We start from the raw sequence: 20102 nt of genomic DNA, 5'->3' as shown, positions 1-20102 counted from the left end.
CAGCCAAGGATCACTGATGATGTCAATTTAGCTGCTTACATGAAAATTAGAGACTAAAAGAAATAAACAGAAAGGACTTGGAGGAAAATGAGACAAAGCTTAAACAAGAAAAAGAAAAACAGTCAATGAACATTCAGAAAGCAAAAATGAGTTAGCCTTGATCTGTTTTTTCTTGCTGCATACTAGCACAGCATAGGCTCTTAGTATTTGCTGAATGAGAAGAAAGGCTGGCAAGGTAAAGTTTAGGATATAGCACACTGAGCTAGAAACGAGACCCACATGACTGATGCAAGAGTTCAATCATCAAAGTAATATGGGGCCGGCGCCGCGGCTCACTAGACTAATCCTCCGCCTTGTGGGGCCGGCACACCGGGTTCTAGTCCTGGTCGGGGCACCAGATTCTGTCCCAGTTGCCCCTCTTCCAGGCCAGCTCTCTGCTGTGGCCTGGGAAGGCAGTGGAGGATGGCCCAAGTGCTTGGGCCCTGCACCCCATGGGAGACCAGGAGAAGCACCTGGCTCCTGCCTTCAGATCAGTGCGGTGCGCCGGCCGCAGCGCGCCGGCTGCAGCTGCCATTGGAGGGTGAACCAACGGCAAAAGGAAGACCTTTCTCTCTGTCTCTCTCTCTCACTATCCACTCTGCCTGTCAAAAAAAAAAAAAAAAAAAAAGTAATATGGATTTTCAGTAAGATAATCTAGAAGATGGAAACAGAATAAAATTCATAAATAAATAATTCAGTAATAATTTAATGAATTGAAATAATCCTTCTTGATTGAAGAAAGAATGTCTTTAAGTGGTGGCATCCATTAGGTGCCTTGGAAAACCTATAAAAAAAGGGTCTAAGAGCCGCCCCAGGGCAGGCCATTGTAAGCTTTCAGCAAACTCAGGACAGGCAGGGGATCCTAAAGCTTCAGTGGAGGTGGGGGATGGGGCAGCATACTGTACTGTTTACGGTGGCTGTGTCACAACAAAGTGCTCTGAAAATTTAGTGGCTTAAAACTATAACACACTTCCCTGTCACGGTTCCTGAGACACAGCAATCCAGGGGTCCTCATCTGGGCGGCTCTGGCTCAGGACCTCTTCGGAGGTTGCAGTCACATAGCTTGGGCTGGAGACGTTCCAAAGTTTTCTCTTGTATCTGGGAAGACTTGAACAGCCAGAGCTGAAATAGCTGGGGGACCTTGGGCATTCCTTTCCTATCTCTCTGTCTCTGTCTCTCTCCTCTTTCATATGGTGTCCACATCCCTACTACGGTTTCAAAGAATGCATCCATCCAAAATGTATGTATTGAAATTTAGACTGCAAGGTGATGGTGTTGAGAACCAGGGCCTTTGGGAGGTGCTTGGGCTGTGGTGACAGAGTCCTTATGAATGAGATTAATGCCCTTGTGAAACGGACTTCAGAGAGCTGCCTGGCCCTCTGCCTCTTCTGTCATGTGAGGAAAAGGGTTTGTCCCTACCGCCAGGTGGGGGCATGGCAATGCTGTGCCATCTTGGAAGGAGAGGGGGGCCTTCATCAGACATGGAGTCTGCTGGTGCCTTGACCTTGGACTTCTCAACCTGTGTAAATATATGCAATACATTTCTATTGTCTATGAATCACATAGACCAAAACATGTTGGCATTGCAGCAGGAACAGATGAAAATAACTGTGATGTGAGCTCTAAAGGTGAGAGAGAGAGAGAAAGAGAGAAAAAGGCAGAGAAAAACCATGTCACTTTTTTGGCATAGCTTTGGGTGTCACTGAGCATCATTTGTGTCTCTTTCTCATTACAAAAGCCCACCAGATTCAAATAGAGGCAACATAGGTTCCAGCTTTCACAGGGGAAATATTAATGCTATATTGTAAGAAGGGCATGTAGAGAGGCACAGACAAACAAACAAACAAACAAAAAAACAAAACACAAGAAACCCAACTTCCACAAAAGAATGGGGAATTCCCATGGCATCCCAGTTCTTATCAGCAGCATGCATGCGTGAAGACAAGGGAACAATGCCTTCCAAATCCTGAAGGAAACAACTTGCAGCCTAGAATTCTATACTCAGCCAAATTATGGATAAAGAGTGAGGGCAGGCTAGAGACATTTGTATACAATCAGTGTCTCAAAGAATTTATTTTCCACATTCTCTTAGCCAAAACACTCCTAGAAGCTGTGTTCCATTAATAGGAATGTGTAAAAAAGAATGGAGAGGGGCCAGCGCCGTGGCTCACTTGGTTGATCCTCCGCCTGCGGCACCAGCATCCCAGATGGGCGCCGGATTCTGTCCCGGTTGCCCCTCTTCCAGGCCAGCTCTCTGCTGTGGCCCGGGAGGGCACTGGAGGGTGGCTCGGGTGCTCAGGCCCCTGTACCACATAGGAGACCGCCTGGCTCCTGGCCTCAGATCAGCATAGCTCCAGCGATAGTGGCCATTTGAGAGGTGAGCCAACGAAATAAAGACCTTTCTCTCTGTCGCTCTCTCACACTGTCTATAACTCTACCTGTCAAATAAAAAAAAAGAATGAAAGAGATGGAGGAGATGAGAATCCAACCAGGAGAATGGTGAAGAGAGCCCCAGGGTGACAACCAAGCAGTACTGGGACTGAGGAGGAACACAAAGCCCTGGGAGCCATATCTTCTTGAATGTGTTTGAATGTCTTGAAAGGGTGTAAATGAATGGTAATGAGTATTTAGGAAACCATGCAAACAAAGAAAAAGACAATACCAAAAAGCAAGCATGAAAGCAAGTATATCATAGTGCATACATGTTGAATCTCTAAAACCTGAGAAGTCATAATAATGTAAAGATTAGTATCTTGTAGATATTTGTAAGGTGAGAAACTGTGTGCATGGGAGGCAACAGTGTGTTTAAGACAACCAAATCCTAATAATGAAAGGACAAAGTCAGCACATAATATCTGCAATTGAAAAAATTAAAATGTCAACATAAACACATTATGGAAATCAGGGCGACAAATTCACAAAGGGAAAGTGAAAAAGTAACAGTGATTATCACGGGGAGCAAAAATGGAGGAACTAGAATTTTTTAAAATGAATAACTTGCATTGAAATATTTCAAAATTATGTTTATTTGATGAGAAAAATTATTACTCTTTTAAGAAATCATGAGTGAAAATTTTTGTCAAAGTATAGAAATTTGCAATCATATTTCCCTTCCCTTCCAAACCTACTAAATACTGTAAATAAACTTACAAGGGTGAAGCTAATGGGAGAAGAAGTAGGTAGAAACTTATACAATTGGAAGTGGAGAGCTCTTATTTAGAAAAACAAGCAAACAAAAAGGAATGAAAGTGAATATTTATTTAGAATAAGAGACACCAGAACAAACTGCTAATTTTAAAAAGATAACTAACAAGCATAATGAATGATAAAAACAACAATATTTTATTTATTTATTTATTTATTTCAAAGATTTATTTATTTATTTGAAAGGTAGAGTTACAGAGAGAGAGATATCTTCTACCCACTGGTTCACTCCTCAGATGGCCACAGTATTCAGAGCTGGGCCAGACCAAAACCAGGAGCCAGAAGCTTCTTCCAGGTCCCCCAAGTGGGTGGAAAGGGCTAAACACTTGGGCCATCTTCTCCAGATTTTCCAGGCCATTATCAGGGAACTGGACTGGAAGTGGAGCAGCTGGGACTCAAAGTGGTGCTCATATGGGAATCCAGCACCTCAGTGGCTTTATGCCACAATGTCTTCCCCTCCAGACAACAATATTTTCAAAATTTCTTTGAACAGTTTATATCACTTAAAACATCCTTAAAACTATGTATCCTTGATCTCTTCATGGAACAGAATGTTAAAATATAATTTTCTTTGGAGAGAATGGAAAGGCAATTCAGTCTTCCTGCTGACGTGTTTGATCAAAAAAAAGTTTGTAGGGGTGGATGTTTGGCACAGTGGTGAAGTTGTCACTTGGGACAATTGCATCGCATATTGGGGTTTCAGGGTTGGAGTCATCACTCTACTCTCAATCCGGGTTTCTACAGTGTGCACCCTGAGTGGCAGCACGTGATGATTCAAGTGACTAGGTCCCTGCCAACCATGTGGGAGACCCAGACTGAGACCTGGGCTCCTGGCTTCTGCCTGCCCCAGCCCTGGCTTTGGGCATTTGGGGAGTGAACCAACAGATGGAAGAACTCTCTTCATATAAAGAAAATAGATTTTAAAAATCTAAATTTTAATTGATGTTGTAGAGAAATTTATTCATTTCAAAACTCATTGTCGGCAATCTCAGGCATTTTAGGACTATTGCCAAATTTAGGAAAATTTCTGGAACCTTTTTTCACAGGTAAGCATTAGAATTTCAAAACATTTCAAGCTTTCATGTGCTTCCACTTAGATTGAGATCATCATTACCAAGTTGTTACTGTTGTCTTTACCTCATAGTGGCACATTTTGAGCTGTGTTTGGTCACTGTCCATGCCAGTTTTTCACATGATGTATCATTAGGAAATCTGTCTTTTTTTTTTTTTTTTTTGATTCTGAAGGCTCAATGTTTTTCACTATATGTATTATCAACAATCCCAAAATACGTAGTTGCTTTGATTTAAAACTTGGATCTCCCCTTTTATAATGTATCATGCTCTTGGTATGATCTGAAAATGTTTTTAACATAGAAAGCATTTATTTGTGATTTAACATGACATTATACAAACAACATTTCTCAAAACACAACACACATTGAGTTGTAACAGAGAACGAAGAGCAAAGTAAAAACAAAGAACACTAATGGGTGGCTATATGCAGTTGGACACTGTTATGTCTTATACACTAGAAAGTCTTCTACGAAATAATCATCTTAGATCAATGGAAGACCAAGCTTCAATGTCATCCTTCAAGACAGGTTTCCTTAGTACCTTAGGATGATTGGTGATTGCCACCTCCTCAAGATACCATGTCATAAGTGCTCTGTTGACCACTATAGTCTGTATATCCTTGTCCATGTGCATAGTTCCTGTAATTACAACCAATATAATTATATCCCCCATAGCAAGTGCAGATTTGATCATCATTTTAGGCACTACTGAAATTTCCATATCCTTGATCATAATAGTTATTAAGCTCTTGGTTATAGTTCCGGCCCTGACTTTGGCCACGACACTTGGTACCACTTCCTCAACCAGCTGTAGCAGCACCTCTTCCTTTTTGTTGCTGCTGCTGCTCCCTATATATCTCTTTGGGTGGTGCAATTTTTATTTCACACATCCTAGAACCAACTGGATGCTCTGCTTTCTAACAATTTCTTCACTGGCTCTTCATCTATATATGTGATCATTCAAAATACTCTTTTATTCTGGGGCTGGCGTTGTGGCATAACATGTAGACTTGTGACACAGGTCTCCCTTTTCCAGCTCTCTGCTAATGGCCTGGGAAAAGCAGTGGAAGATGATCAAAGTGCTTGCTCCTGGATCACCCACCTAAGAGACCCTGATGAAGCTCCTGGCTCCTGGTTCCTGGCTTCTGGCTTCAGGCTGGCCCAGCCCTGGTTGTTTCAGCCATTTGGGGAGTGAGCCAGCGGGTGGAAGACCCCTCTCTTTCTCTGTCTCTCCCTCTCTCTCTGTAATTCTGCCTTTCAAATAAATAAATAAACAACTCTTAAAAAATACCCTTCTTTTATTTGCTTTTGTATTCATGGGAAATTTAATACTTCAATCTCTCCAAAGTCTCTGAAATATACTTCAGTTTATTCTTCAGAAGTTTCTGGGCTCAATCCACCCACAAAAACCTGTCTAGGGGGTTACTTCCCTTTGAAAGCTTTGACCTTATTGGGGTCTATCAATTTGCCAGCAAGTTTGGGTCCTTTAGACTCCAAAACCTCATCAACACCAGCACCATCCCCGAAAAGCACAATCACAACTCCTCCTGCTCTTTCAGTGGCTGAATCTGATTTACTGTATAGTCTACAACTTCCCCAAATTAAGCCCAACATTCAATCAGATCTTCCTTGCTTGCATCCCACTCAAGCTTCCAATAAACAGTTTATCGTCATCCTGCTGACGCTCGCTGGCGTTGACCTTGGGTCCCTCTGTGAATTCCTCTGTGTTGCTGTACTCATTCTTGGCCTCCACAGTGGCAGAGCAGTCTGTAGGGGTTGCTGGTACACTGTGCAGGGCAACCTAATCTCGTATGGACAAAGATTCTAAAAGATGACAGAAGATGGAGCTGAAAAATTTTTTTGCACAAATTTTTCTCAACATGTGAATAAATTTCATGCATTTATTTGCTCATTTTTATTGTCTGTTTCATATTGCATTAGCTTTTAATATGGATTTTCTCATAATCCATCAACAAATAAATTTGTGCCTGACAAAATAAAAATATGGAAGTCTAATTGAAGAACCCATAATTTTTCACCTATTTTATTGAAATATTTCTAGATTTATTTCATAACTGTAATAGTTATACCCTGCTAAAACATACATACATGAAAATTTGAATCTATCTTTTTTATGTGATTCCTGTTAAAGATTTAAGAAAAGTATGACATGTTTATAATTATATGTACTAAAATGTTAAATATGTCCTGGAGAGAAGAGAATTTCTGCTTTAGCTAGGTGTCAATGAGAGTCCAATTTTCTAAATGCAATGTATCCAGGAGATATCTTGGAAAGAATTGTCCCCAGACTGGCTACAAGGTCAGAGTCACATGACATCATCCCTGACTATTTCTAAGGCAGCTATGGAGGGTGGCTGATGTAGTCTTGGATATCACTTCCATACACTGATGGCTAGAGATCACGTGGAAGGACTGTGACACTCATGCACATACCTTTCTAAACTCAAACTAAATATAGCCCAAACTCGACTTCCCCTTAGCAGAATCTCAAAAATGCCTTCAGCAACTGTACAACCATGTCTCTTAGGAGATATGAAACAGAAAGGACTTCCTAGGGGAATAAGACAGCAGTTTTTTAGTCAATTTTGGTTAAAATGCTTTAATTTAATATTTTACAAAAACCATGTAGAAATATATCTATGGCTTCTTCCAGGACTTTACAAGTAAAGGATTTAAGTTTAACTTATACTAGTTTAAAGATTCATTAACTATAAAAGTAGCAAAATATGTTAGAAAACAAATTAATGTGTGTAACTTTCTTGTCAGACCAGAGAAAGTTGAGACCTAAGGAATTAGCAGTGGTATCCTAGAAGTGAACTGAATTCCCACTACCAATTCTCAAACTTGATCAGGCATTAGAAGCTCCAGGTATTTCTGAGATGGTGCTAAATGCTGATCTATAAAGAAATCTGCTTATAAAGCATCCACTACAGTGGTGAGAACATGGATCACATACCCCTTACCATTTCTAATCTTTTTTTTTTTTAGGATTTTATTTATTTATTTGAAAGGTAGAGTTACAAAGAGAGGAAGAGAAGAGAGAGAGGTCTTCCCTCTGCTGGTTCACTCACCAGATGGCCGCAACGGCCGGGACTGAGCTGATCCGAAGCCAGGAGCTAAGAGCTTCTTTAGGGTCTCCCACTTGGGTGCAGGGGCCCAAACACTTGGACCATCCTCCACTGCTTTCCCAGGCCATTAGCAGAGAGCCAGATCAGAAGAGGAGCAGCCAAGACATGAACCAGCATCCAAATGGGGTGCCGGCACTGCAGGGGGAGGCTTAGCTTACTATTCCACAGTGCCAGTCCCTCCCTCTAACCATAACATACTATTTTCATTATCTCATTTCCCATCCATTTTCCTTTTTTATTTTCACATAAAATTATTTGAATTAAAACAAGCACCCTAATCTCCAGCCTGCACCTCCAAACAGGGCAGATACCAATTCACTTATTCTAGCAATTATTGGAGGTTTTCTGTACAAGTGGGTTAAACCCAAAGGTCTCTGTACTCAGAGATACTTAGTGGAGTCAAGAGTGTGTGTGGGTGGATGGGCAATCATGATCATGGTGACTCATTTCAAATCCAAATATTTAATGATGAAATTCTATATCCTTTCCCTCAGTTTTTCTCTGGTAGAAGTGACCTGCCCAGAAGTCAAGATCTCTGCATATCAACATGTGAATTCCTACCACAAAAGTGTATAGTTGCAGTATTCACAATGGCTAAGATATGAAATAAACTAGATGCTCATCAATGGATGAATGAATAAAGAAAGAAGATGTGAATATACACTGAAATATTATCCATCTATTAAAGAATGGTTTGCAGCAAAATGGGTATAACTGGAGGACATGAGGTTAATTAAAATAAAATAAAACACAAGATAAGTACTCCATGTTCTCTCATAGGTGGAAGCTGAAAACCAAAGTGGATCTGAATGTAGAACAATGATCATTAGAGACTGGGAAGGGTTGGAAGGAGAGATAGAGGCAGATTGGCAAACAGTTACCAAAGCATACTTAGAAGGATAATTTCTGATGTTCCACAGAACAGTGGGGAGATCATAGTTCATAATAGCTTATAATATATGTTATGAATAAACAGAAAAGAGGAATTCAAAACTCAAAATATAAAGCAATGACAAGAAGAGGGAGATGTACATTACCTTGGTGTGATCAGTACACACAGTGTGCATTTACTAAACTATTACACTGGATTCCAAAACAGGTAGAATTATCAAGTGTAAATACTTTTTTTTTAAGGAGATAGAAATACTAACTTGATTTGCTCATCACATATTGAATACATTCATGAGTTATCACACTGTACCCCATAAATATTTAAAACTAAAATTTTGGAAGTGCGCAGCCTGGGGCTGGCATCGTGGCACCAAGAGTAAAGCCGTCGTCTCCTGCAATACAGGTATCCCTTATGCGTGCTGGTTCGAGTCCCGGTTGCTACGCTTCTAATGCAGCTCCCTGCTGATGACCTGGGAAAAGCAGTGGAAGATGGTTTAGGTGTTTGAGTACCTGCCACCCACATAGGAGACTTGGAAGAAGCTCTTGGCTCCTGGTTTTGGCCTGGCCCAGTGCTAGCCATTGTAGTCATCTAGGGAGTGAAACAGTGGATAGCACTCTCTTTCTCTCTCTCTCTCTCTCTCTCTGTGTGTGTGTGTGTGTGTCCCTCTCTCTCTGTGACTCTTTCAAAATAAAAAAAAAAAAAATCTTAAAAAAAGCAGCCTGATCACCTGCCATCCCTCACTGACTGGCCACTACACAAAATTTTTCATGAGCTTTCAGTGCTTCTGTCTGAAATATGAATCAACAGGGTAGACCACTTGACAGATGAGAAAGCTACTGACACAGAAAACAGAGACCAAAACAAATCAGAAAGTGAGACAATTAAGAAAATAGAGGAAAATGTCACAACAACAATACCCTAATATCCTCAGAGGTGAGGGAAAACACAGCATCCTTGAAATACGAACAGGTCTTTGTAAAAATGTAACATTTGTGAAAGAAAAATAGAGTACTTGGGAATTATAACTGTGATAATAGAAAGGAAACTATTAATTGAATTATTGAAAGATAAAAATTGAGAAATCTCCCAGAAACAAGGAAAAAAAGTAAAGATGTAGAAAATGTAATAAAATATAAGAAAAATTAAAACATCAGCCCAGATCTTCCACAATCTGCTAGTGGATGCTTCAAAAGAAAAAAATACAGAAAACGGAAATGATGAAGTTATCAAGTAAATGACTTCAGGTCATTTCCAGAGCTACAAAGTGATTGGAAAACCACTGCAAATTATCACGTCATTATGGATCCCTGAGGAGACAGGCTTTGGGCTTTTTATCAGTGATCCTAGAAATTAAAAAAAAAAAAAGAGTAATGCCTTCAAAATTCTCAGGAAAAATTACATGCAAGCTGTCACTTGATACCTAGCCAGAATATTAGTCTAATTTAAGAACACAATCTTAGAAATATCAGACATACAAGAATTTATAAAGTTTATAACCCAAACGTGCTTAATAGTAAATGGATTAGTTCTCTTTAAATAGCAGAAAATCTATAGATATTTTCTAAACTGATAGTAAGGAAATAGAGTTATGAAACAGAGGAATTGAAAGATTTGCCAGTTTTACCAGAGCAAATGTCCTGGCTCACCATGATTGGGAGGATTACAGACCAGGAAGCCACTACTGACTGATGCTCTTTGGAAGTTTTGTATTATTTGATCTTCTGAAAGTGATGTCATATATTAATTTGATTTAAAAATAATTGTATTTGAAAATCAAAAAGGAAAGTGAATGGAAAGGTGGGGAACAAGATGATGAAAGCAACGATTCTAACAAGGTTAGAGAGCGAGGAGGCGCGAGGGTAAAGAATTCTTTCCATTCTGTAGATAACTCTGTACTTAGGAAGCTCATTGATCCTCGCAATGACTGAAACACCATGATCCCATTTTAGAGAGGAGGAAATTGAGGCTCAGGTAAGCTAAAGGAACTTTCCTGAAGTCAGAACTCGCGGTATTAAGCTTGGAACTGGCGGTATTAAGGCTGAACCCACGACATCAGTAACCCCAGGCTTACTGATGCTTTTACTGTTGACAAACAGAAGAAGAGTTATTGGGATCTAGGATGAAGAAGGACAGTGAGTTTTTGGTAAAGAAAACATGTAAACATTCATGTAAATTGAAGTCACCAGAGGCCAAGAATTGAAACTATGAGGATTGAAGTAATAATTAAGCCAAATCTTAGAAAATTGGGGGGAAGCAGCATGGCGATATGAGCAAGAGTTTTTAAGTAGTAAAATGGCTTTTACTTCCGAAACAGGTGGGAAGAGGGTGAGTGTCGGTGGAGTTATGATGCTGGAACTTAGAGAAGAGGGAACTCGAGGTGCATACTGTTTTCTCAGTGAAGCAGGAGGCTAGTTATTAATGCATGTGTAAAAGAAGGGTTAGATCTTTATGGGGACTTGAGTGGAGCAAGGAGAGGGAGCTAGAAAGTGAGTGGAGCAATGAGAAAATAGTAAAGTTGACAGATTTAGCAAATAACAAAACAGCTGACCAGTTCCCTGTGAATCTGATTAACCACAACGTTTTTCTTTGGTATGTAGCCCAAGAATTGCATGTCATTTTATCTGGTAACGCTTCAAGAGAAATGCTAATGCACACGTAAGTCAGAAATTTGGGATGGAGCAACCTGAAAATGAGTTCGGTATCAGATGGCAACCTCAGGGCGATGAGAACTAAGGTAGGGACCCTAGACTTGGCTTTCAGAGTAGCAGAAAAGAATTGGGCTAGCAGCCAGGAGATAGCAAGAGGATGCAATTCTTAAGGTCTCTCTTGAGAGCAATGGGAAGGGACTTGTATGGGAACTAAAGCCTTGGAATGGGCAGGAAGATATTTCTGGAAAAACAGCTTTGCCTACTTTCTAATTTTGCTTAGTATTTATCACATTTTATAATTCATAGGTGGGTCCTAAGAATGAATCTTGCTAAGTAATTGTCAGCAAGGTATTCGAGCCGTTTAAAATATTGGATCAATATTGAATGATCTTCGCCAAGAGTATTCATACGAAAAGGACTGATTTCCCCTACATGATTCTTTGACATGCTTGAGGTTTATCTGGTGGTTTGGAGTTGTGGTTGAGTCTGCAACCTGCCTAAGGTCATGTTCCACAGCAACCAAGTTGCTGAATATGTCTGGGGCTCAGTTTCCTTGTTTGTAAAAATAATAATGCTACCTCTCTTGTAGGGTTACTGTAGGAATTCAATGAATTAATATCGGTAACATTTAAATTTGGTACACAAATATTAAGAGTAAAACTTTATATTCCATATTATATACCAACATTGAGAGGTTTCAAAAAGTACTCATTGGGGCCAGCACTGGGTGTATTGAGTAAAGCCACCGCCTGCAGTGCTGGCATCCCATATGGGTGCCAGTTTGAGTCCTGGCTGCTCCACTTCCAATCCAGCTCTCTGCTATGGCCTGGAAACCCTAGTACTTGGGCCCCTGCACTGTGTGGGAGACCTGGAAGATGCTCCTGGCTCCTGACTTTGGATCAGCACAGCTTCGGCACAGCTCCGGTCACTGTGGCCATTTGGGGAGCTACCCAGTGGATAGACGCTTTCTCCTCTCTCTCTGCCTCTGCATCTCTGTAACTTTCTCTTTCAAATAAATAACCAAATCTTTAAAAAATACTCATTAATAAATGTATGTGTAAACATTGTACATACACGTCGTTGGGAATTAAGTGATTTAAAAAGGACATTTACAAGCCTACTTTAACGTACATTTTCTGCACATGGATAGTCAAAAAGAGCTCTGATTCTGTTGTGGGCTAGGTTGGGTCAAAATTACTATCTCAGGTACTTGCCTTTTACTTAGGGAAGAATTCTAAGCACAGCATGCAGCATGGTAAGGTTTATTTAGAAAGTAAGAAGAATACACAGGCACAAGATGGCTCCATTTAGGGAAAGTGGGCTAGGAAAGATGAAAGGGGAATTCATACCCTGGGTCCAAGGGGTGCGAAGAGAGAAAAAAAGAGGCCGTGTGCTCCCCTTCACTGGGCTTTTATTAGCTTCGAAGAGGGGCTTGGTTACACAGGACTGCCCCCTGGTCCCAAGTAAAGGGTGGTGCATTTGGGGGAGGAGTCATCTGATTGACGATAAGATTATATGCGGGTGGGGCAGCTGTGGCCTCCAGCTTATGAACTTAATCTATCTCCCTGACATTTCCCACTTCAGTTCCTTTTGGGAACGTACATTTTGACTCCTGAACTGCTTATTGATTGATGGTGTCACAAGGCATCTGCTGTGCTGAAGTTGTAGAACCTAGCTCTGCCCCTCAGTGGTTGTGAAATCCACAGGTCACTTAAGCTGAGTGACGCCTCCCTCCTCTATAAAAGGCCAACAACGCTTGCTTGCTTCACGGAACAGTTGTGTGAAATTAGACAATCTAGCTTGATACAGTCTGGCTGGGCAATTAAGTTAAACTTTTTCATCCACCAAGAAAAAAAAAAAGAAAAACTCATATATTAGTCGGGAGGAGTTAGGATTGCAGAGTGCTCACTTTATGTTGTGCTAGGTAGGCACAGTGTAACTCTCCTTGTAAATGAAAGAAGCCCTCAAACCCCTCTTGAGTCTTCGGTACTGTTATCTTGATTTCCATGCTGTATGCGAGTACTGTTACTGAATGCGTGGGTACTGTGTTGAGTGCAAATGCCGTTGATGAGGGCTTTAAGGCGGCTGTAAGTTAACTGTCGCTTCTCTCTCTCTTTCTCTCTCTCTTTTTGCAAGCTCATAAAATCTCAGAAGCCAGGGGTCTGTTGTTTATTCGTTCAAGCTCCTTCTGAGTCATTCAGGTACAGGGTGTGTCTATCAATTGAAACTGCACAGCGGGGGAAGTTTTGCAGGGGAAGGCGGTGAGACCAGGGACTGAGTGGAAACCTTGGTGACAGGCGGGCAGGGGCACAAGTGCACGGAGCTTGCCCCCCAGGCACATTCAGTGCACAGCTGCTTCTCCTCCCCAGGTTCTTACTTAGCATCTAAGCAAAAGAACAGGATGGGTCCGGAATATTGAGATTTGGGGGGGCTGCGCGTTGTCCCCCCAAGAAGAAAGACAGAGAAGGACGCCAGTCTCAAGCTGGGCAACTGCAGGCTGTCGGCGGAGCTGGGCGGGTCTTGCCTTTGGAAATTCCTGAGCTGCACAGGCTTTCTAAATCATCTGGGACCCGGCAGCGGGCCCCCTCCTCAAAGGCGTCGCCAGTGGCTGGAATCTGGGACACCCGGCCCCACTGTGCGTCCAGCTGAGGGCGGGCAACACCCTCCCAACACTAGACCCGGCGCTCGTCCCTTTTTCACTGGACGCCCTGGGAAAGCCACTAAGTGCGGGTCGGACCGCAAGGGGTTCGGCGGCACTGGGATCTCCACAGGGAGGCGGCGGTGTCGGGGAATCTTCAGGCTCTTTCCACTCCCGGGCCACTCGCCGGCTCCACACTCCTCGCAGCCCCTTCGCAGCCACTCCTCGCCCAGGCTCCGGTTTCCCCTGTGGGCGCTGAACGCGGCCCTGGGTAGCCCGACCCCGATCTGGAGATTTGATTCTCCCAGGGCTGCGGGCTGGGGGAGCCGGGAGGTGCGCTACGGGACCTCGGATAAGACTTTTCGGGAGAGAAGTTTCTAGGGCTCTTGCCCTCCTCTCCTCTCCAGGGCGCAGAGCGGCGGCTGATCGCTGGGCGAAGGCAGAGATTTATACATTAGAATCCAGGGGGCACCACGCTCCGCCCCTTCTGCTTTTTTTTTTTTTTTTTGCTGGTTGGGGGGGGAGGGTGCTTTTTTTTTTTTTTTTTTTTTTTTTTTTTCTCTTTCTCTTTTTGCGTCTGCCCCAGTTCTTTCCTGGACAGTTTGTCTCAGCAGCCCAGATCCGGGGGCCCTCAGCCGCCGACGGAGGGCGTGGGGGGTTAGGGCATTAACCCCTCCCCGCCTCTGCCTACAGCAGCCACTCTGCCTCCGCGCGGCGCTGCGAGGCGAACGCAGCCGGGAGCCAGGCCACGCCAGCCAGGCTACCCTTTGGAGTGCACGGCTGCGCAGGGAGGGGACCCCGACTGGAGTTAAGTTTGCCAGGGCGCGACGCAGCTCATTGCGGGCGGCAACAAGATGAGGAGCGGGGCGCGCCGAGCCGGAGCTCTTCGAACGCAGCTGCGTCCCGCCTGAGCGAGGTACGGGGTTGCGGGCGGCGCGCATGGGGGCCGGGGGCGCCGGGGGGGGCCCTCGGGCCAGATGGCGCAGGAGTCAGAAACGAATTTTTCAACCCGAACGAAGGCAACGGAAAGTTTGAAAAAGATTCCTCTCTGGTGCTACCCAGGAGCCCAGCTCCATCGGATTGTTCGGGGCGCGGGCGCGGGGGGCGAGGGGCGGTACTGCTGGTGCCTGGAGTTTGGAAAAGGGCTAGTTCCGAATTCCTAATAGTCGAACAGACTGGGAGTGGGAATGGCGAGCGGACGCCGCGGTTGGTGGGAAGACAGGGAAGGCGCTTATTTTTGGAAAGCCTTTAGACAAAGAATATGCGGGACACGGCGATGACTTAAACTTGTCCTGCCCGCGCGCGGGGTGTCGAATGAGATGGAAATGCGGAGCCTCTGGGCGCGAGCTAGCTCTGCCTGCTTCGCTCCCGCCGCCTTTACTGCACTTTTTCTTTGCAACCTTACCTTGAAACTTTTAACCAACTTGAAAGAGACTTTTGCAGATTGCTGCTGGGCGTCATTCCCTTCAGTTTCTGGGTGTTTAAAGGAGGCAGAGCGTTGGAGGGCAGCCGTAAATGAGGCTGCGCCGGCGAGTTTAGCAATGCCCTAGACGTCTGTGTGGGCGCCTTTTTGGAGAGCGCTTTTGCATTGGAGATTAGGAATGCGGTGGCATGAACTGTTGTTATCTTTAGCCCTGTAACTTTCTCTCTCTCTCTCTCTCCCTCCCTCTCTCCCCTCTGTTTCTCTCTCTCGTGTGATACTAACCCTAAAATATTTATGCAATCAACCGATGTGCAAAACTTATGAGATTTGCTGCAATCTCTTATGAATGGTTTGCACTGAGCGCCTTTAAATTTACTTGCACTGACTTGCGGGAAAAAAAAGAAGAAGGTAGAAAAGGCAGTTGCTTCACGGAGGCGCTAAGCTTTCCTGTTTACCGCAAGATGGGGCGGACCCGCCTGCCCACACCTCGCTGCGCCCTCCGACCCTAAGCACACCTGCTCCTAGAGAGTTATTAATAGAGTCCAAAAAATGACTTGCGCTGTCAAATGATTTTCGTGCAAATCTAATTTCTTGCATGGCAATTAGGAGGTGGTGCTTGCGTCCTTGAGCTTGGCGTGGGTGGGGGGTAAAGTGGGGCAAGGGAAGAGGTGTGCGTCTCCACCCTGTGGCTGGCGGTTAAGTGTCTTCCGAGGAGAGGCCGTGAGCTGGTGGTGAGCGCACAGCTGAGCTGGTGGCGGCTTCGGAGAATCTCCCGAATGGAAATCAGGGCGTCGAGGGTGGGGCGAGCAGGCGAGAGTGGAGTCCGAATGGGGCGCCTCCCCACCCCTACTCCTTCCGCCATGCACCCCAGGTTTCCCATTTCCATTTGAGCGGCTGTGACAATAGGGAGAGAGTTTTCGTCTCTTCTGTTTGGAATTTTCAGCTTGGGTAAATGTTTGGGCTTTCTTCCTCTGTTTCCCCTCGCCCCTACCCCCAACGGCCCCACCCCCCTTTTTGCAAGAAATTTATTTAACAAAAAAGTTCCCCTCCCTACGTTTCCCTAAACCAAATCAACAAGAACAAAACTGGAGCAGTGCCTTGGCCAGAATGAATTATACCAGTGTGCTGTGGCTTTCTGCCTGACTCCTTCCTCTTTGTGACTTGTTTCAGGCTGCGGTTTCTGAGGCTCTCCCCAGGCAAGGCAAGGCTGCACAAAAAAGCCTGGATTGCTCCCTGAACCTCCCCGGCAGCGGGTGACAGCTCGTGCCTCAGCCTCGCCCTCTAGCGCTCGTCCGGAGAAGAGCTCCCCGGGTTCGTGGCGCGGAGACAGAGCGGGTACCATGGGGCCCACCAACATCCCGCTGGTCAAGGCCCTCCGCAACTCGGTCTCCGACTATGTCAACTACGATATCATCGTGCGGCATTACAATTACACGGGGAAGCTGAACATCAGCGCGGACAAGGAGAATGGCATTAAGCTGACTTCGGTGGTTTTCATTCTCATCTGCTGCTTCATCATCCTGGAGAACATCTTTGTCTTGCTGACCATTTGGAAAACCAAGAAATTCCACCGCCCCATGTACTACTTTATTGGCAACCTGGCCCTCTCAGACCTGTTGGCGGGAGTGGCCTACACCGCCAACCTGCTCTTGTCGGGGGCCACCACCTACAAGCTGACGCCGGCGCAGTGGTTCCTGCGGGAAGGGAGTATGTTTGTGGCGCTCTCTGCGTCGGTGTTCAGCCTGCTGGCCATCGCCATCGAGCGCTACATCACCATGCTGAAGATGAAGCTGCACAATGGCAGCAACAGCTTCCGCTCCTTCCTGCTCATCAGCGCCTGCTGGGTCATCTCGCTCATCCTGGGTGGCCTGCCCATCATGGGCTGGAACTGCATCAGCACGCTGTCCAGCTGCTCCACCGTGTTGCCGCTCTACCACAAGCACTATATCCTCTTCTGCACCACCGTCTTCACCCTGCTCCTGCTCTCCATCGTCATCCTGTACTGCAGGATCTACTCCCTGGTCAGGACTCGGAGCCGCCGGCTGACCTTCCGCAAGAACATTTCCAAGGCCAGCCGCAGCTCGGAGAAGTCGCTGGCGCTGCTCAAGACCGTCATCATCGTCCTGAGCGTCTTCATCGCCTGCTGGGCCCCGCTCTTCATCCTGCTTCTGCTGGACGTGGGCTGCAAGGTGAAGACCTGCGACATCCTCTTCAAAGCGGAGTACTTCCTGGTGCTGGCTGTGCTCAACTCCGGCACCAACCCCATCATTTACACGCTGACCAACAAGGAGATGCGCCGGGCCTTCATCCGGATCATGTCCTGCTGCAAGTGTCCCAGCGGAGACTCGGCCGGCAAGTTCAAGCGCCCCATCATCGCGGGCGTGGAATTCAGTCGCAGTAAATCGGACAACTCCTCCCACCCCCAGAAGGACGATGGGGACAACCCCGAGACCATCATGTCTTCTGGCAACGTCAACTCGTCCTCCTAAAACGGACAGCTGCCAACCCGTGGGAAGCACTGTTACATGGTCGCCCACCACCCGGCGTCGGGGGTGGGGGTAGGGGGACCGTCTCTGGGCCTCGACTGTTGCCAGGGAGGAGCTGCTGCGAGCCAGAGGGATGGAGGAGGGGGGAAACCGCAGCATCGTGGCGGTGCCTCGTGTTTGTGGTAGCAGTAGCTCCCCTGAACAATGCACTGGGAAGGGTGGAGATCGGGCCGGCCTGGAGTCTGTTTCCTCCCCACTGGAGCTTTGATTTTGCACTGAGCCAAAGGTCTAGCATTGTCAAGCTCCCGAAGGGTTCTTTTGGCCCCTCCTCAAAGACTAACGTCCCCATGAGAAAGCGTCCGTCTGTCTGGAGTGTTGGAAAGATGTTTTCTTTCACTTGAGTTCCAAATCCGAGTGAGCGTGTGCACTTCTGCTTGTTTTGGGATGCTCCGCACATCCCTCCCTCCCTTCCCCTTCACGCCCCTCCTCCAACTCCTTTACTTTGTATCTTAGCCTCCTGGTATTGGCCAGAGCTGAGGCGGTGGCCCCAGGGCCATTTGTTGATGATCTGTAGCAGGTAGGCTGTGTTGAGTAGGTAGGCAGGGAGTTGGTTGGAGATGTAAAGCAATTTCACATGCTGAGGCCAAAGTTTCCATGTGAGCTGGATCAGTTTCTTGGAATTTGGTTGAAGTCACTTTGATTCTTTAAAAAACAACGAAAAACAAAACCGTCTTTACAATGAAATGTTCCCGCATCATGTCCATTGTGGCTGTAATTCGCTCGAAGAAGTCCACTTTCAGTGATATCAGCCAGGAGCCTTAGTGCTATGGGAGAAACAAGCAAGCAAAACAAGGTGAAAACTGACTGGGAGTTAACTTTTGTAAACCAAGAGAGATTTCTTAATGACTTTGTCTAACAAATACAACAGCTGTCTTTGGCACTTTTGTTGATGTTTATTTCAGAGTGTTACGTGATTCATTTTAACCAACAAGATGGTTGTGTTTTGTTGTGTTAAAAGAACTTTTCATGATTTTTGAATGTATTTGTTTCAGCAGATGTCTTTTTATTGGATTTTTCTAACCTGTGTTAACACCATTGAATGTGTATTTCTTAAGAAAATACCACCCTCTTGTGCCCTTGAAAGCATTACTTTAACTGATAGGGAACACCAGAACTTTTTCAGTACAGTTGTTCATTAGATAGTAATTGAAGATGTGTATAAGTGTCACAAAGAAAGAATAAAAATATATTACTGTCTCTTTAGTTTGATTTTCAGTGCAATTAAACCAAGAAATGTCTTTTTTAAAAAATAGTATTTAATAGGTTTCTGACTTTTGTGAATCATTTTGCACATAGCTTTATCGACTTTTAAACATTAATAAACTGATTTTTTTAAAGATCCCTTTGTGAAGAGCATTTTTGAAAACAATTACTGAGACATTCTCTTTGACCTTGAAGATCTTTGGAAACATACCTAAGTACAAACTTCTGTTTTTCTTTAAAGGATTTCACCTTGATAAACTATGGCATGAAAAAGATGTGGTTTGTTTAGAAACCACTGTATCTTTTTCAGGAAGAGAAACCTCAATGAGTTAACATTGAAGAGTACTAAAGAATGAGATAAAACCACCAACTTTCTGAATACCCTGTTAGCAAGTAAATATAATTAGGTAAAACCTAACTAAATTAGCTACAGGAATTCTGTCATAAGCTAATATACACCAATGTGATTGTAAATCTAATTTAAATTATATTCAGTTTGAACTCATCAACCAAAATGTGTACTCTCGGCACTTCATCAATATGCTGAATGAAGATATAGATAAAGGAAATAATATTAACTTGGCTTTATTTATTTATTTTGGACACCGTCTGGACTTCTCTGGGACAATATGGAAGTAAGGAATGTCAAAGGATAAGCAAGTTGCAGAATGTAGGCTGTGTAGCACAGCACCTTTTATCTGCAATAAAATTCAGTTCACAGTATTGGAAAGCTTTAACCCTCTTGGCTTTCAATTTCTCCAACTATAAAATGAAAGCCAGAGCACACAGCAAGCATCAGAGTGTTATATTAATAGTCAATTCTCGTTTCGATACTGTTGTGCTGGGGAGAAAATCAAAGTATTTTGGTGTGTTTGAGTCTCCCGTCCTATTGTTACTTCGAGCATTTGTGCTTTCAAGTGTCATTGAATATGCACAGGACACAGTTGGGGCATGAAGATAAACTTTACCTAATAGTGTAGATGTCATTTCTGGGTAAGGTTAACTGTGGGAAACAGAAGTGTGTTCACTACGGAAACCTGAGGTCATCACCTCCAGTTTCCTGAAGGAAATGCCAAAAATGCTCCAAAGACAAAAGGCTGGAAACGAACTGGAATGTCTCTCCATCTGTCTGCTGAGACGGAAGGAATGACTTCATGTTACACTCACTTCCTAGAGCTTTCAGTACGGAGTCAAGCATAATGGAAAAGCAAGTCCACTTGGTGTTTTTATGGAAGATAACATGTTCATACATTCGGACTTACCTTTAGAAGAACAGTTGGTGACTCA

The 20102-nt window shown here is 44.4% G+C and overlaps 1 protein-coding gene and 1 pseudogene across 3 annotated transcripts; one reads left to right on the top strand and one right to left on the bottom strand.

Moving 5' to 3' along the window:
- Window positions 1–4858: 4858 nt before the first annotated feature.
- Window positions 4859–13013, bottom strand: LOC100351670 (heterogeneous nuclear ribonucleoprotein D-like; annotated as a pseudogene).
- Window positions 13014–13069: 56 nt separating this feature from the next.
- Window positions 13070–18951, top strand: S1PR1 (sphingosine-1-phosphate receptor 1). Of its 3 annotated transcripts, none has more exons than XM_008263949.4 (2): window positions 13070–14559; window positions 16237–18951. In XM_008263949.4, the coding sequence occupies exon 2, from the start codon at window positions 16407–16409 to the stop codon at window positions 17553–17555; it is 1149 nt and encodes a 382-aa protein (XP_008262171.1). In that variant the 5' UTR covers window positions 13070–14559; window positions 16237–16406; the 3' UTR covers window positions 17556–18951. The 3 variants fall into 3 exon arrangements, with proteins under 3 accessions (XP_008262171.1, XP_008262172.1, NP_001185875.1); XM_008263950.4 differs by lacking the exon at window positions 13070–14559 and adding an exon at window positions 14626–16014; NM_001198946.1 differs by lacking the exon at window positions 13070–14559 and having other exon boundaries at window positions 16407–17555.
- The last annotated feature ends 1151 nt before the right edge of the window (window positions 18952–20102 follow it).

The sequence above is a fragment of the Oryctolagus cuniculus genome, chromosome 7 (assembly GCF_964237555.1).
Source record: "Oryctolagus cuniculus chromosome 7, mOryCun1.1, whole genome shotgun sequence".
In the NCBI taxonomy this organism is placed as follows: Eukaryota; Metazoa; Chordata; class Mammalia; order Lagomorpha; family Leporidae; genus Oryctolagus; species Oryctolagus cuniculus.
The sequence above is the reverse complement of the archived record's forward strand: the minus strand, read 5'-3'. Positions and strand labels throughout refer to the sequence as shown.